At 40.8% G+C, this 14,383-nt stretch overlaps 1 protein-coding gene across 2 annotated transcripts in view; it reads left to right on the forward strand.

Annotated features, from left to right (window-relative positions):
• The window catches only part of cpt1ab (carnitine palmitoyltransferase 1Ab (liver)), a 43,544-nt gene that overhangs the window by 12,701 nt on the left and 16,460 nt on the right, over positions 1 to 14,383 (forward strand). The window contains exons 4-10 of one of the 2 annotated variants that reach the window (XM_061917736.1): positions 1,664 to 1,835; positions 4,426 to 4,527; positions 4,627 to 4,764; positions 4,879 to 4,956; positions 7,732 to 7,839; positions 8,339 to 8,426; positions 11,169 to 11,364. In XM_061917736.1, the coding sequence (XP_061773720.1) occupies positions 1,664 to 1,835; positions 4,426 to 4,527; positions 4,627 to 4,764; positions 4,879 to 4,956; positions 7,732 to 7,839; positions 8,339 to 8,426; positions 11,169 to 11,364 (882 nt within the window). Of the gene's footprint in view, positions 1 to 1,663; positions 1,836 to 4,425; positions 4,528 to 4,626; positions 4,765 to 4,878; positions 4,957 to 7,731; positions 7,840 to 8,338; positions 8,427 to 8,859; positions 8,945 to 11,168; positions 11,365 to 14,383 lie in introns of both variants that reach the window. The other variant, XM_061917737.1, reaches the window with a different exon arrangement.

A 14,383-nucleotide genomic window follows, 5' to 3' on the forward strand; every position in this document is an offset into this window, starting at 1 on the left:
ATATCCATTCTATGATGGTATATCTAACATGAATAACTTTTTCAATCCAATCCAATCCACTTTATTTATATAGCACTTTAAACAACAATAACGTTTCCAAAGTGCTGCACAGCCATGTTAAAAACAATTATAAAAACATAAAATAAATAAAAATAATAATAATAAAAATAAAAAAAGTATATATATATATATATATATATATATATATATATATATATATATATATATATATATATATATATAATGCTCCACCAATGACTGAATAAAAACAAAAAATAAATGAATATAAAACCAATAAAAACAATATAAAAACAAATATGATTAAAAACTATTTTAAAGGGTAAAATCAATTAAAACATTAAAATAGAAATCAAAGTGTATAAAAAACACAGAGGACAACAGAGAATAGAGGACCACACAACTCACGTAGTGTTAAAAGCCAAAGAATAAAAGTGGGTCTTAAGACGAGACTTAAAACACTCCACTGTGGAAGCAGTTTGAACAAGGAGGGGCAGAGTGTTCCAGAGCTTAGGGCCGACCACAGAGAAGGCCCTGTCTCCCCTGGTCTTAAGTCTGGTCTTGGGCACCACGAGCTGGAACTGGCTCTCGGACCTCAGAGCGCGCGCAGGGATGTAAATTTGGATGAGGTCCGAGATATATTGAGGTGCCAGTCCTTGTAAAGATTTAAAAACAAACAGCAATGTTTTAAAATCAATTCTAAAATGAACAGGGAGCCCAACAAAGCAATGCTGAGTTTGCCATGATTCAAAATGTGTCCCTTTTCACACAAAAATTTGGTGTAATTGGCACCTGGTGTGACATATGGAATACATGTAAGACAGCAACAATAATTTTTTAACAAAACAGTATGGGAGAAGTGTATCTAAACTTTACATCCATGTTCCAGCAGTCCGTTATTTTAGTTAACATATATATCCGTTGTCCCGGCTCCTTTACTCACCTGATACTACCCCCAATAAAAGTTGTCTTCCTCGGCTAGCAGCGGTCAGACCTTTTGGGGCCCATTTGTGGTGTTGGATTTCGGTTCCGTGCGGTGGCTGTCTCCTTTTTCGCCCGGTGGCACAGGGGTTAGTGCTGGTGCCCCACAAGGTCCAGGGTGTAAATCCTTTTGACTTGGAATTATAGCTGACACAAGAAGGCTAGGGCTTCACAGTGGCAGAGGGGTTAGTGCGTCTGCCTCACAATACGAAGTTCCTGCAGTCCTGGTTTCAAATCCAGGCTCGGGATCTTTCTGTGTGGAGTTTGCGTGTTCTCCCCGTGAATGCGTGGGCTTCCTCCCACTTCCAAAGACATGCACCTGGGGATAGGTTGATTGGCAACACTAAATGGTCCCTAGTGTGTGAATGTGAGTGTGAATGTTGTCTGTCTATCTGTGTTGGCCCTGCGATGAGGTGGCGACTTGTGTACCTTGCCTTACGCCCGATTGTAGCTGACATAGGCGCCAGCGCCCCCGCGACCCCAAAAGGGAATACGCGGTAAAAAATGGATGGATGGACAAGAAGGCTAAACAAGCTCAGATCAAAGATGACTCATTTAGTCAATTCTACAAAAAAACTATTATTTTATGTCAAAAGAAGATGTGACATGAGATTTGCTGCTGTTTTAAGGTCCTGATTACCTTTTTGTCTTTCTTTTTCTGCAGCAAATATATGTGTACAAACAGTCAGCAGATTGTGGGCGGAGTGCTGGTGGGCACAGGTCTATGGGTGACCATAATCATGGTAATGAGGAATGTCCTCAAGTGCTTGTTGTCATGGCATGGATGGATGTATGCAAGCCACGGCTCTGTATCCTTTTCCACTCGACTGTGGATGGTGAGACACAAATAATGTCATTCATATTTAAGTCGCTAAAGAACGCATGCAGAGTCGAGCATTCTCATGTGGTCCGTATCTTTATAGATTAAAAAGGCAATGTTGAACAACTCACTCATAAACAAGTTTATTCTGCACTAAATGCTATTAATTATTGTTTAAAGGCCTACTGAAACCCACTACTACCGACCACGCAGTCAGATAGTTTATATATCAATCATGACATATTTACATTGCAACACATGCCAATACGGCCGGTTTAGTTTACTAAATTACAATTTTAAAATTCCCGCGGAGTTTCCTGTTGAAAACGTCGCAGAATGATTACGCGTATGATGACGCGTGTTTGTGACGTTATTGGTTGGACGGTACATTTTTGCCCAGCACCACACACAGCTAAAAGTCGTCTCTTTTCATCGCATAATTACACAGTATTTTGGACATCTGTGTTGCTGAATCTTTTGAAATTTGTTCAATTAATAATGGAGAAGTCAAAGTAGAAAGGTGGAGGTGGGAAGCTTTTAGCCTTTAGCCACACAAAAATTCCCGGAGGTGAAGCTTTACTATGGATCAGAGCGGTCAAGCAAACAAAGGATCACGAACTACATGTCGACCGGCAGTTTTCGGTGAGAAAATTGTGTAAATAAGTCGCCTCTTACCGGAGATCAGCGGAGCTTCTGTCGTGCTGCAGCTTCGTGACTTCCCTCAGAGACCCCTCCGACTATCAGGTACTATGTAACTCACTAAAACACTAGCAGCACAATAGAAATATAAGGGATTTCTCAGAATTATCCTAGTAAATGTGTCAAAAAACATCTGAATCACTCCCAATGCAATCGCCTTTTTTTTTCTAGTCCCTCACTCTAAATTTCCTCATCCACGAATCTTTCATCCTCGCTCAAATTATTGGGGGAATTGTCGCTTTCTCGGTCCGAATAGCTCTTGCTGCTGGAGGCTCACATTATAAAAAATGTGAGGATGTGATGACGTCATGCGCACATCGTCTGCTACTTCCGGTACAGGCAAGGCTTTTTTATTAGCGGCCAAAAGTTGTGAACTTTATCGTGGATGTTCTCTACTAAATCCTTTCAGCAAAAATATGGCAATATCGCGAAATGATCAAGTGTGACACATAGAATGGACCTGCTATCCCCGTTTAAATAAGAAAATCTCATTTCAGTAGGCCTTTAAATTAATTAGGTATTCTATTCTAGACTCCTGTAGAGCTTCCATAGATGGTTTTGACATCATTTTATTAGGAGAACTGCTATTTTTTAAAATGTTGCCTATCATTCACGATCCTTATAAGAGACAAGAAGACAAAAGTTTTTTTTAATGCATTCTAACAAGCAAAAATCTGCTCTAACGGAGAAATTCTACCTCTAAATCACTTTAAACATGCGTTCAAAAACCGCCAACAATACTTAATTTACGTTCTGTAACCTGTATTATAACCAAACTGTACAACATTGTTATTGTAAGAGTTAACATTCATTGAGGCATTCTTTTTAAAGCGGAGTAACATATCGGCATGCGTCGGTATTTACCCTAAAAGCATGCTAAGACAAAAATAAGCTAGCTTCTATGCCAGCCCCCAAATTGCGTTTGAGTTAGTAATGCACAACACAATGCGATAGGACACCAATCTGTACTGACTGAAAAACATAAAAAATCATATTGCAGTATCTGTAAAGTATTAGCCCACATTTAAAGTTTTGTTTTTATACAGCTAGCTCGACAGCGTATGTAGTTGTAATAACCCGCATGACGTGCTGCGTGTATCATGATCAATATTAAAATGACTCACTCGATGGACAGTTGTCTGTTTGGTTTAGCTGGCCGGGTACGTTTTTTCGGGTTTATTTTGGGAAAGCACGCCATTTATGTCCGCATAGCTTGGCTTCAAGTTCCACATTTACAGCGTCATAAAGTCAGGCCGACCTCACTCTCTTGGCTTCCGTTTCACCCTTTTGTGCAGTGCATCCTCTGTATATTCAGCTTCTAAAAAAATAAGGTTGTGAATCCTCATTTGTACAAAAATAGTCATTTGTTGTTAACCTTTTCTGTCATGATTAAAAAACATTTATGTTTGTTTCCGTAAGTAAGAACACACATTTGTTGCCGTAAGTCGGAAGTGTGCTGCTATTGAAACGGAAATAAATGCGTTGAGGAAATCATTTCCAGCAATACTGAAAATGACTAAATTAAGGTAGATATTGTACATAATACATATTATTATGAATGTGTCTGTTACTACATTGTATATGTACTTGCAGTGTGTATATAAAATGTTGAAGTGTTTTGAAGTTGTTTTAGAGGGCTATGAAGGCTACAGCGGTGACTTCCTTTAGTCGCATCTTCCAAGCATTTAATTAAGCATATATTTAAAATCCTAATAAAAAGAAATACAGTATCTGTTCTTGTCTCTCATAATGATTGTGAACGATAGGCAAAATACATTTAAAAAAAGTACAGCTCCTCTTTAAAAAGGAATATTCTGAGGTTTCTGTTAAATATTACCACACAAATTACTTCTACCAATGAACCCTTTCTTTCTTCCTCCCTTTTCTGTGCTGCTATGCTCTTCCAGTTGTTAGTAAAGGTGTTCTCTGGAAGGAAACCAATGCTCTATAGCTTCCAGAATTCTTTGCCTCGGCTGCCTGTTCCGTCTGTCCAGGATACCTGCACGAGGGTAGGTATTGCCAATCCCAAGGGGGTTTGTTTACTTTCCACAATTCTATCCTAGCTGTGTGGATGTACTAATCGTGACAATTCAATCCAATCTTAACAGTACCTGGAGTCAGTCCGCCCACTTATGGATGATGAAAAGTATGAGCGGATGAAGAGCCTGGCAAAGGACTTTGAGATGAATCTGGGGCCGAGACTGCAGTGGTACGTCAAACTGAAGTCGTGGTGGACCTCAAATTATGTGAGTCATAAATAATTAGATTCTTCTTTGTCCGTTGGAATGTTCTAAGAAGTAGTTTTTCTTGTAATATTACATCATGTTGCTCTCTTCTCTTACGTGTATTTCACCATACAGGTCAGTGACTGGTGGGAAGAGTATATTTACCTTAGAGGTCGAGGGCCCATCATGGTCAACAGCAACTACTATGCAATGGTAGGGAATGTCATCCGTTATTGTCTGATAATGATTAGTCTGGATTAAGAGGCTCTTTTTTGTGTTTGATAAACAAATTGTGCAATTTTGATTGTACAAATTCTGTGTGCACTGCTTTGCCACTGTCTGGCTTGAACTAAATAACAGTTTTTTCACCTAATTGGGATTTTGGAAGATTTCCTAAAGAGAGCTTCACACAATGGTTCCATTCTCATAAATATTTGGTGGTAATAGACATTCAATGTTGCGTACGCGATATGCTAATGTTAGGAATGAGCACCAAAAACTCAGTTCCACAATGACACCATTATCGACGTAAGTAGTATTCACCAGAACAAATAAAGTATCTTTGCTATCTACAGTATGTGCATGAAGGCAATATGGTGCAGGAAATAATATAGGGTCTCTTACAGTCTTCAACTCAATTGCCGACTTTAACGCGTCAATAGCAGTTGCCAGGTCTAACACAGCGTGCACATTTCGGAGCAAAACACTTTTTCTTTATGCACCGATCAGTGATAGTAGCGAACCGAATTCTGAACATCAATATTAAAGGCCTACTGAAATGAGATTTTCTTATTTAAACGGGAATAGCAGGTCCATTGTATGTGTCATACTTGATCATTTCGCGATATTGCCATATTTTTGCTGAAAGGATTTAGTAGAGAACATCGACGATAAAGTTCGCAACTTTTGGTCGCTAATAGAAAAGCCCTGCCTTTACCGCAAGTATGTGCGCGTGACGTCACGAGTTGCAGGGCTCCACACATATTCACATTGTTTTTAATGGGAGACACCAGCAGTAAAAGCAATTCGGACCGAGAAAGCGACAATTTCCCCATTAGTTTGAGCGAGGATGAAAGATTCGCAAATTAGGATATTGATAGTGAAGGACTAGAAAAAAAAAAGCGACGGCTCCGGGCGGCGGCAGTGTGAGCGTTTCAGATGTAATTAGACACATTTAGTAGGATAATTCTAGAATATCCCTTATCTGCTTATTGTTTTAATAGTGTTTTAGTGAGATTTTAAAGATTGTAAATACATACCTCGAGGTCGGATGGCTGCCGTGAACACAAAGTGTCTCAGAGAGAAGCCAAGGAGCCAAGCTCACAGCTGCCTTTTTTGACATGACAGCTGCTGCAGGACGACGAATAATCCAATGATTTCTCCGGTAAGATTTATATTCCAATTTTCCCCATCCAAAAACATGCCGGTTGACGTGTTCGCTTGACTGCTCTGTGTTAAAGCTTCACAACAAACAAAGAAACACCAACTGTGTCTCGGTGCTAAAGACAGCTGCAATCCACCGCTTTCCACCAACAGCATTGTTTTTATAGTCTCCATTATTAAATGTACAAATTGCAAAAGATTTAGCAACACAGATGTCCAAAATACTGTGTAATCACGCCATGAACAGAGACGACTTTTAGCCGTGTTTGGTGCAGCGCTAATATTATTTACAGTCCGTGACGTCACACGTACGCGTCATCATTCCGCGACGTTTTCAACAAGAAACTCGCGGGAAATTTAAAATGACAATTTAGTAAATTAAAAAGGCCGTATTGGCATGTGTTGCAATGTTAATATTTCATCATTGATATATAAACTATCAGACTACGTGGTTGGTAGTAGTGGGTTTCAGTAGGCCTTTAAATCACAATTTTGCCCATACTTGTTTTTTTGCATTGCTGCTGGTTTTGCTGCAATCATTTTGTCTATTTGTTGTGGATTTTATTTCATATTGTGCAATGTATGACCTATTTATTTTATTACTGTTTTTATTATAGTATTAGTATTACTTTTACAGTCGTCCCTTGCCATATCAGGCTTCAAATATAGCGGTTTTGTGGATTTTTGAGGGATAAGTACTTCTTTTTCCATAACATTTTTGCCTTAAATTAGGCATTGGCAAGCAAAAAATTGGCTAAATTAACTAAACATATCAATGTGCAGTGGTATTGGCAACCAGATGAGACCAAACTGATCACACTGTTCAGTCTTGTGGCCACTGATTGGCTCAGCCTCAGCCAACATTACTATATTGGACTAAAAAAGTGTAAAGTTGGCTAAAAGTGGTTATTCCATTCCGACTTATTATGTCTTGAAGGATATCATATTGTTAAAACAAATCTGTTTTGAAGGTAGTAAACCAGTTAATTATGCTGTAGCTATGAAAGTATTATATTTATAATTAAGGATTCATATTTAGTGGAGACTCATTGTCCGGAACCAAATAACAGCCATAAACAAGGGATGAGTGTGGTGCAGAGGAACAGACTGCAGACCACATCATAAAATCCTGTCCCATATGCCGCCATCCTAATGGGAATCGTGGTCTGGCAGCTGTGGTAGAGCACTTAGACAGTAGGCTGTTAAACACTTGCCCAGCTGTATAGTGGTTACACCTCTAATCAACATCTTTATCCAAATGAAGAAGAGGAAGAACAAGGGATTACTGTATAGAATATTAGTACACTATAAAACTTACATGTCACAATATTCAGTAAAACCAAAAAGGCATTGTTTTCCAGCTTTTTTATGTTTTCCATATTTTAATTACTGGTCCTGGCACCGTTTAGGCACTGGCACCATTTTTAAAAGTGCCAGTTTGGCACAGGTAACCGTTAACTGCAAACTGTCCTGATGTGGCATTAGCTTATTGACACACATCTGAAAGTGCATACACAAGTTGAATCAACAATAAATTCATCAGGTTCCTTCTCTCTTCATATTGGAGTCTCATAACAAGCATACAACCCATCCTTCCCTCCCCAGGACTTCCTGTATGTGTTCCCAACCTCCATTCAGGCTGCCAGAGCAGGTAATGCCATTCACGCAATCATGCTCTACAGAAGGAAGCTGGACCGAGCCCAGATCAAACCGGTGAGTCAGGATGGACAAGAATTCAATCTATAATTCTGTAACTTAATGTAGGCTACATTTGTTAATGTCCATGCACTTCTTTAATTGATTATTAATGACTCAATAGTCAAATCAATGTGATGTTTTCTAGTGCACAATCATCAGCACCTGTCACTATTATCTTCTTGCTCGTTAATGACTTACAAATGTTTGTACTGGCAACGTTTCCTGAATTCCACCTGTTGCTTCAGAATGCGGTTGAAAGAGTGAATCGTCGAGGCTGTTCCTTTTTTCTTTCTTCAACCCGCATGTTTGTTTAGTGCAAGTTTCTAGTATCCTCATCAAAAACTTGTCATTTTTCCAACAGTATGTTTTGTGAACCTCAATAGATTCCCACTGCCACTGACACATGTATGAATTTGTACAAATTCCCGTGCATGGGCTTGCAATGTTGCACACTCACATTCAGTTGTCTCTGTTTTGCTGTCTTGTCCTTTCGCTATGTCGGACGCTGTGTTAGATATACTTGCTGGCAAACAAGGTCCCTCTGTGTTCGGCTCAGTGGGAGCGGATGTTTAACACTACCCGCGTCCCTGGTTTGGAAACAGGTAAGATGAGGGCACACCTCTGCCGTGTCCTCTGACCCCATTCATACCCTTCCCTGGTATCCATGCCATCACCATGGCGACAGCCATTGGAAACGCTGACTCCTTCACCCTTTCTCAGCATCAAAGCCCTAAAAGAATCCCACATCTGATTGACTGGCTCTCATAAATTAAGATCAGTGTAAGAAAAATGTATCCCAATGTTTGTTAAAATGTGATATCTGGGCTTTGCTGCTGGCATTGAAAGGGTAGGCTGCTGGTTTCTGGACCCTGTTTAAATTCCCTCCCGCTGCTTTTTCCAACCTATCCGTATCATTTTCCCTCCATCTCATCCACGCGTCTGTCCCTGTAGGTGTGTGTGTCTGCTGCCTGATTTAGAATACGGTGATTTAGAATGTCATCTCTATTTGTTTGACTCTCCCCTCTTGCTTTTCAGCTCATGCTCCTAAACACAATTCCCATGTGTTCCTCCCAATATGAGCGTATGTTCAACACCAGTCGTGTCCCAGGTGTAGACACAGGTAGAGTCTTGAACAGTGTTGTCTCCTCCACACTATCCCGACTGTACTTCTCCTTGGGACATTTTGTCTGGATTGGAAATAATCTGAGCCGTTAAAAGTCGTAACACTCATGTGTACTGCACTTTTGCACGAGTGATGAATAATTTGCATGTGAGTGAAGTCCAGAGTGGGTGCAGCTGTGAGACCTACAGGACCAACAATGCTGGGGTGGTATGGCATTTACGATATGTACTATACTGTAGTATTTGCTCAATTGGAAATCTGGAGTTGGAAATACATTCACGGTCACTTTATTAGCTGTACTTTGCCAGAAACATGCACAGGTATTGTGCCTGCAGCACTGTTTTAGTTCTTTGTAGTATAGATTTAACAAGGTATTTAAACACCATAGTACAAATAACATCATAAATATGTTTTATGTTTATTTTCAACTCTGTGTGGTATAAAACGATTGATTCCGAATTCATTAAATAAGTTGATTTAATGTGTTGGGAAAAAAATAAGCCTTAAAACATTGCAAATTTTGCCACACCTTTCTGAAGACGATGCCACAAATTCTGGCGTTTTAGGCAGCAACAGTCACAAAAAAAGCATGTGAGATCTGGAGAGACTAATTTGGACTGTGAAGTTGTAGAGCGTTGATTTATAGTTCAACAACAAGTACTAAGGATCCCAAACAGTGGCCCTCTCTAACTTAATTGTGTCGTATTGGTGGTTTCCTGTTGGTAACCGACAAGTAACGTTGACTGTTACCACGTGTGTTTTTTTTCCATTGCAGCTCATCTTCAACTTGCAATGTGTGTTCAGAGATGCACTTTTGTGCATTTGGAGTTGAAACAATTGGTTGTTGACTTCCTGTCAAGATATTTTCGCCTTTGACTCCTATAAAATAACTGTTGCTTATCGGATATTTTCAATTCCGGAGTTGGTCGAATAGTTTTGTAGGACCATTTCTCAAATATACCTTTTGTTCCATTCTAATCCTCATTAGATAGATTCAGTAGGTATTTGCATAACAAGGAATTAAATAGGTGTATCTAATAAAGTGGCTGGCAAGTGTATTTTGCAATCTTAATCATTTGCACCACAAAACCAGAGGAATGAAAACAAAAACAAAAAACTAATCTCGGGGCAAAGTTTGATGTCTGAGAGGGAACAAATGAGATGATATACTGTGTTAGGTTATTATGTAATCATAGAAGTACTAACATTCAACATGAACCTCTAATTTATTTTCTAATATCTAGTCTCTCTCTAGTAAACTAAAAAGAGTTCACTTGAGACTTGTTTCCTTTGGCGCTCAAAACCAGAAAATGCAACAATTGTGGCTAAAGTTTAGTCCGAGGCCATCCAATAGACTGACATTGTCCCGTAGATATGAATCCCCCTCTGTAAGTACAATAAAAGCCCCATTGTGGTTCGCTCATTCAACACATTTCTATTGCTGGAGGTGTGCAAGCAAAGCAGGCTAAGTATAATCTGCATGCGCATTGCTTTCTGTTTGGGGGTAATTCCAAGTCTAAGCATTGTCTGGGTTTGTCTCTGTCAAAAAGGATAAAGCTTGTCGGATCACTGCGAGCATCACCAAGACAATAATCCTTTTTCGTTTGCCTTGACCTTACCAAAATGTGTTTGTCTTGATAATGCAGAGTGCTGTTCCAACGAGCTTTGCATCAAACAATCTTTCATTTTCCATCCGCCTTCCTGCATGCTCAAGCGGCCTTTTCAGTCAGATAGTCCCTTACATCACATATTAGTTCGCCTTCAATGTCTCCTCTCCCTCATCATTTCTCATGTGGAGCATTACCATTGATAGAGCTCAATTTAAAGATGTATTGTCATGTGCACACTAAGGAAACCATGAAATGATTGCTTTGCCGTCCACAGTGAATATCAAATAACTAAGTACCATAAGAAATAACAGAATATGTAAAACTACATTATGTACAGTAAGAGAAGGCAGTAAACGTTACATTCAATAAGGAATGTAAAGTATTCTCACCGCCTTTAATTTTTCTGTGACATTGCAGCAATACATGTAGTACAATAATCAACATTATTTTGTTGTTGCTCAAAAATCTATTGTAATCAGTATAGATTTTTGAGAAAAAGTAGGACTGCTCCCATATGTGGAAAAACAAGCCAGTCTAAATGTTCTATTTGTTCTGAATCTCTACATAATTATTTGACCTTCTGCACCTTAATGTTGGTCCCTCTCCTCTAGACATCCTTCAGCACATGAATGACAGCAAACACATAGCAGTGTACCACAAGGGCCGCTTTTTCAAGGTGTGGATGTTTTACGACGGACGGCTGCTTTTGCCGCGAGAGATCGAGCAGCAGATGGAGAGAATCTTGGCTGACAAGTCTGAGCCCATGCCAGGAGAGGAGAAGCTTGCTGCCCTTACTGCAGGAGAGAGGTGTGTGCATGGCCGAGTCACTCACACTATTTAAGAGTGCCATTTACTTGTGGAGGAAAGTGCACTAAGTACTACATACAGCTGGGCACATTTAGCAAGTTTGAGAAGTACCGTGTTTTCCGATCTATAGAGTGCACCGGTATTGAAAAAAACAATGTTTACATATATTAGCCACACCAAACTACAAGCTACAGATGTATATCGGTACGAAAGACTATCCATCCATCCATCCATCTTCTTCCGCTTATCCGAGGTCGGGTCGCGGGGGCAACAGCCTAAGCAGGGAAACCCAGACTTCCCTTTCCCCAGCCACTTCGTCTAGCTCTTCCCGGGGGATCCCGAGGCGTTCCCAGGCCAGCCGGGAGACATAGTCTTCCCAACGTGTCCTGGGTCTTCCCCGTGGCCTCCTACTGGTTGGACGTGCCCTAAACACCTCCCTAGGGAGGCGTTCGGGCGGCATCCTGACCAGATGCCCGAACCACCTCATCTGGCTCCTCTCGATGTGAAGGAGCAGCGGCTTTACTTTGAGCTCCTCCCGGATGGCAGAGCTTCTCACCCTATCTCTAAGGGAGAGCCCCGCCACACGGCGGAGGAAACTCATTTCGGCCGCTTGTACCCGTGATCTTATCCTTTCGGTCATGACCCAAAGCTCATGACCATAGGTTAGGATGGGAACGTAGATCGACCGGTAAATTGAGAGCTTTGCCTTCCGGCTCAGCTCCTTCTTCACCACAACGGATCGGTACAACGTCCGCATTACTGAAGACGCCGCACCGATCCGCCTGTCGATCTCACGATCCACTCTTCCCTCACTCGTGAACAAGACTCCTAGGTACTTGAACTCCTCCACTTGGGGCGGGGGCTCCTCCCCAACCCGGAGATGGCATTCCACCCTTTTCCGGGCGAGAACCATGGACTCGGACTTGGAGGTGCTAATTCTCATTCCGGTCGCTTCACACTCGGCTGCAAACCGATCCAGTGAGAGCTGAAGATCCCGGTCAGATGAAGCCATCTGGACCACATCATCTGCAAAAAGCAGAGACCCAATCCTGCGGTCACCAAACCGGAACCCCTCAACGCCTTGACTGCGCCGAGAAATTCTGTCCATAAAAGTTATGAACAGAATCGGTGACAAAGGACAGCCTTGGCGGAGTCCAACCCTCACTGGAAATGTGTCCGACTTACTGCCAGCAATGCGGACCAAGCTCTGGCACTGATCATACAGGGAACGGACCGCCACAATAAGACAGTCCGATACAAAAATCATGCAATAAAATGATTACAATAAAATCATACCATATCACGTAATCAAATTAAGAAAAGTCATAAAAAGCCCTTCTCCAAGTCCACAAAGCACATGTGGACTGGTTGGGAAAACTCCCATGCACCCTCAAGAACCCTGCCGAGAGTATAGAGCTGGTCCACAGTTCCACGACCAGGACAAAAACCACACTGTTCCTCCTGAATCCGAGGTTCGACTATCCGGCGTAGCCTCCTCTCCAGTACACCTGAATAAACCTTACCGGGAAGGCTGAGGAGTGTGATCCCACGATAGTTGGAACACACCCTCCAGTCCTCCTTCTTAAAGAGAGGAACCACCACCCCGGTCTGCCAATCCAGAGGTACCGCCCCCGATGTCACGAAAGACTATGTAAATGTTTATTTACATACCTTAATTGTTTCCAAACAGTGTCTGTAAAACAGCTGTAAAATGGCTGATCAAACAACAGAAGTCATCGTTATGGACCCATTAGCTGCGGGAGCTGGCTCTCCAATCAGCTAAACAGACTCAATAACTCCACGGTGACGTTTTGGTGAATTTACGAAACTGAAACAATACAAATAAAATGGCATTGCAAGTTAATATTACTAAAACGAACAGTCGTTAACGTGTTAACATATTCGCTAATGCTAATGCCGCTTATTTACGATAATACATACAAATATGCATGAAAACTTTCCTATAGCATGGGACGGTTTAGTAAGTATGAGTTATTTTAGTTATATTGTAAAACTTACAAACTTTGCTTGGAGTGATGTATGAAATATCCTTTCGAACAGAAATCTATGGAGGGTTATATTTCCGGTTCAAGGCACAAAACAGGAATCCGCAGCACCTGCAGTGAGTGAACTCGTCCGAAAGATTTCGCCACAGCACAAACAACACACCTTTTCAGTGTCTACGTTGTTGAATACAAAACGTTACGGCTGTTAGCGAAAACAATCCATTAATTAACCGCACCATTTTATTAGCCGCAGGGAAGATACAGTAACCACTTAGGATTGTGATATGGTTAGATAAAACTTCAATTCAGCTCTTTGACATCAACTCAACTCACTGTGTTTGCATACTGAACATACTAGATCACCTTGCCTGTTGTCAAACATGGATTTGAAAATGTTCTGCCTTTGGGCTGTATTTCTGATAAAGGTACAGAAAGACTTCAACTGAATGTACCCTATCCTAAAATGTTGATTAAAAATCTCTGGAAAACAAGTCATGAATAGATCCTCCAGCATAAAAAAAAATGAAACCACACAAGTAACTCAAGAAGAAGCACATTATTAGCGTACCGTTCCTGGCCCCAATTAACACCGAAAGCACAATGCTTGTGTAAGCACACCGAATTGCTTCACCTATTTTGGCACTAGAAGAGGTGATCTTGTGCCCAGCACCATTCTATAATTCCACGAGTCATAAAATGACTGCAATTCGATTAATGATAACCGACACAATTTCCATTACAGTGGGACCTTGATGTACAAACATAATCGGTTCTTGAACAGGGTTTGTAATCACAAAAAGTTTCTATATTATCCATCCATCCATTCATTTTCTACCGCTTATTCCCTTTTGGGGTTGCGGGGGGCGCTGGCGCCTATATTAAAGGGGCCTTATTATGTAAACAAAACCTACTTTCCTTGCCTTTTTGATCTGCATAAATCCCTAAAATTTGAAATCAAAATTGTGAAGGCATTGCACAGATATTTATAAAACAATCTTGTCTTCTTTTCTACT

The sequence above is a fragment of the Nerophis ophidion genome, linkage group LG12 (assembly GCF_033978795.1).
Source record: "Nerophis ophidion isolate RoL-2023_Sa linkage group LG12, RoL_Noph_v1.0, whole genome shotgun sequence".
Lineage (NCBI taxonomy): Eukaryota > Metazoa > Chordata > Actinopteri > Syngnathiformes > Syngnathidae > Nerophis > Nerophis ophidion.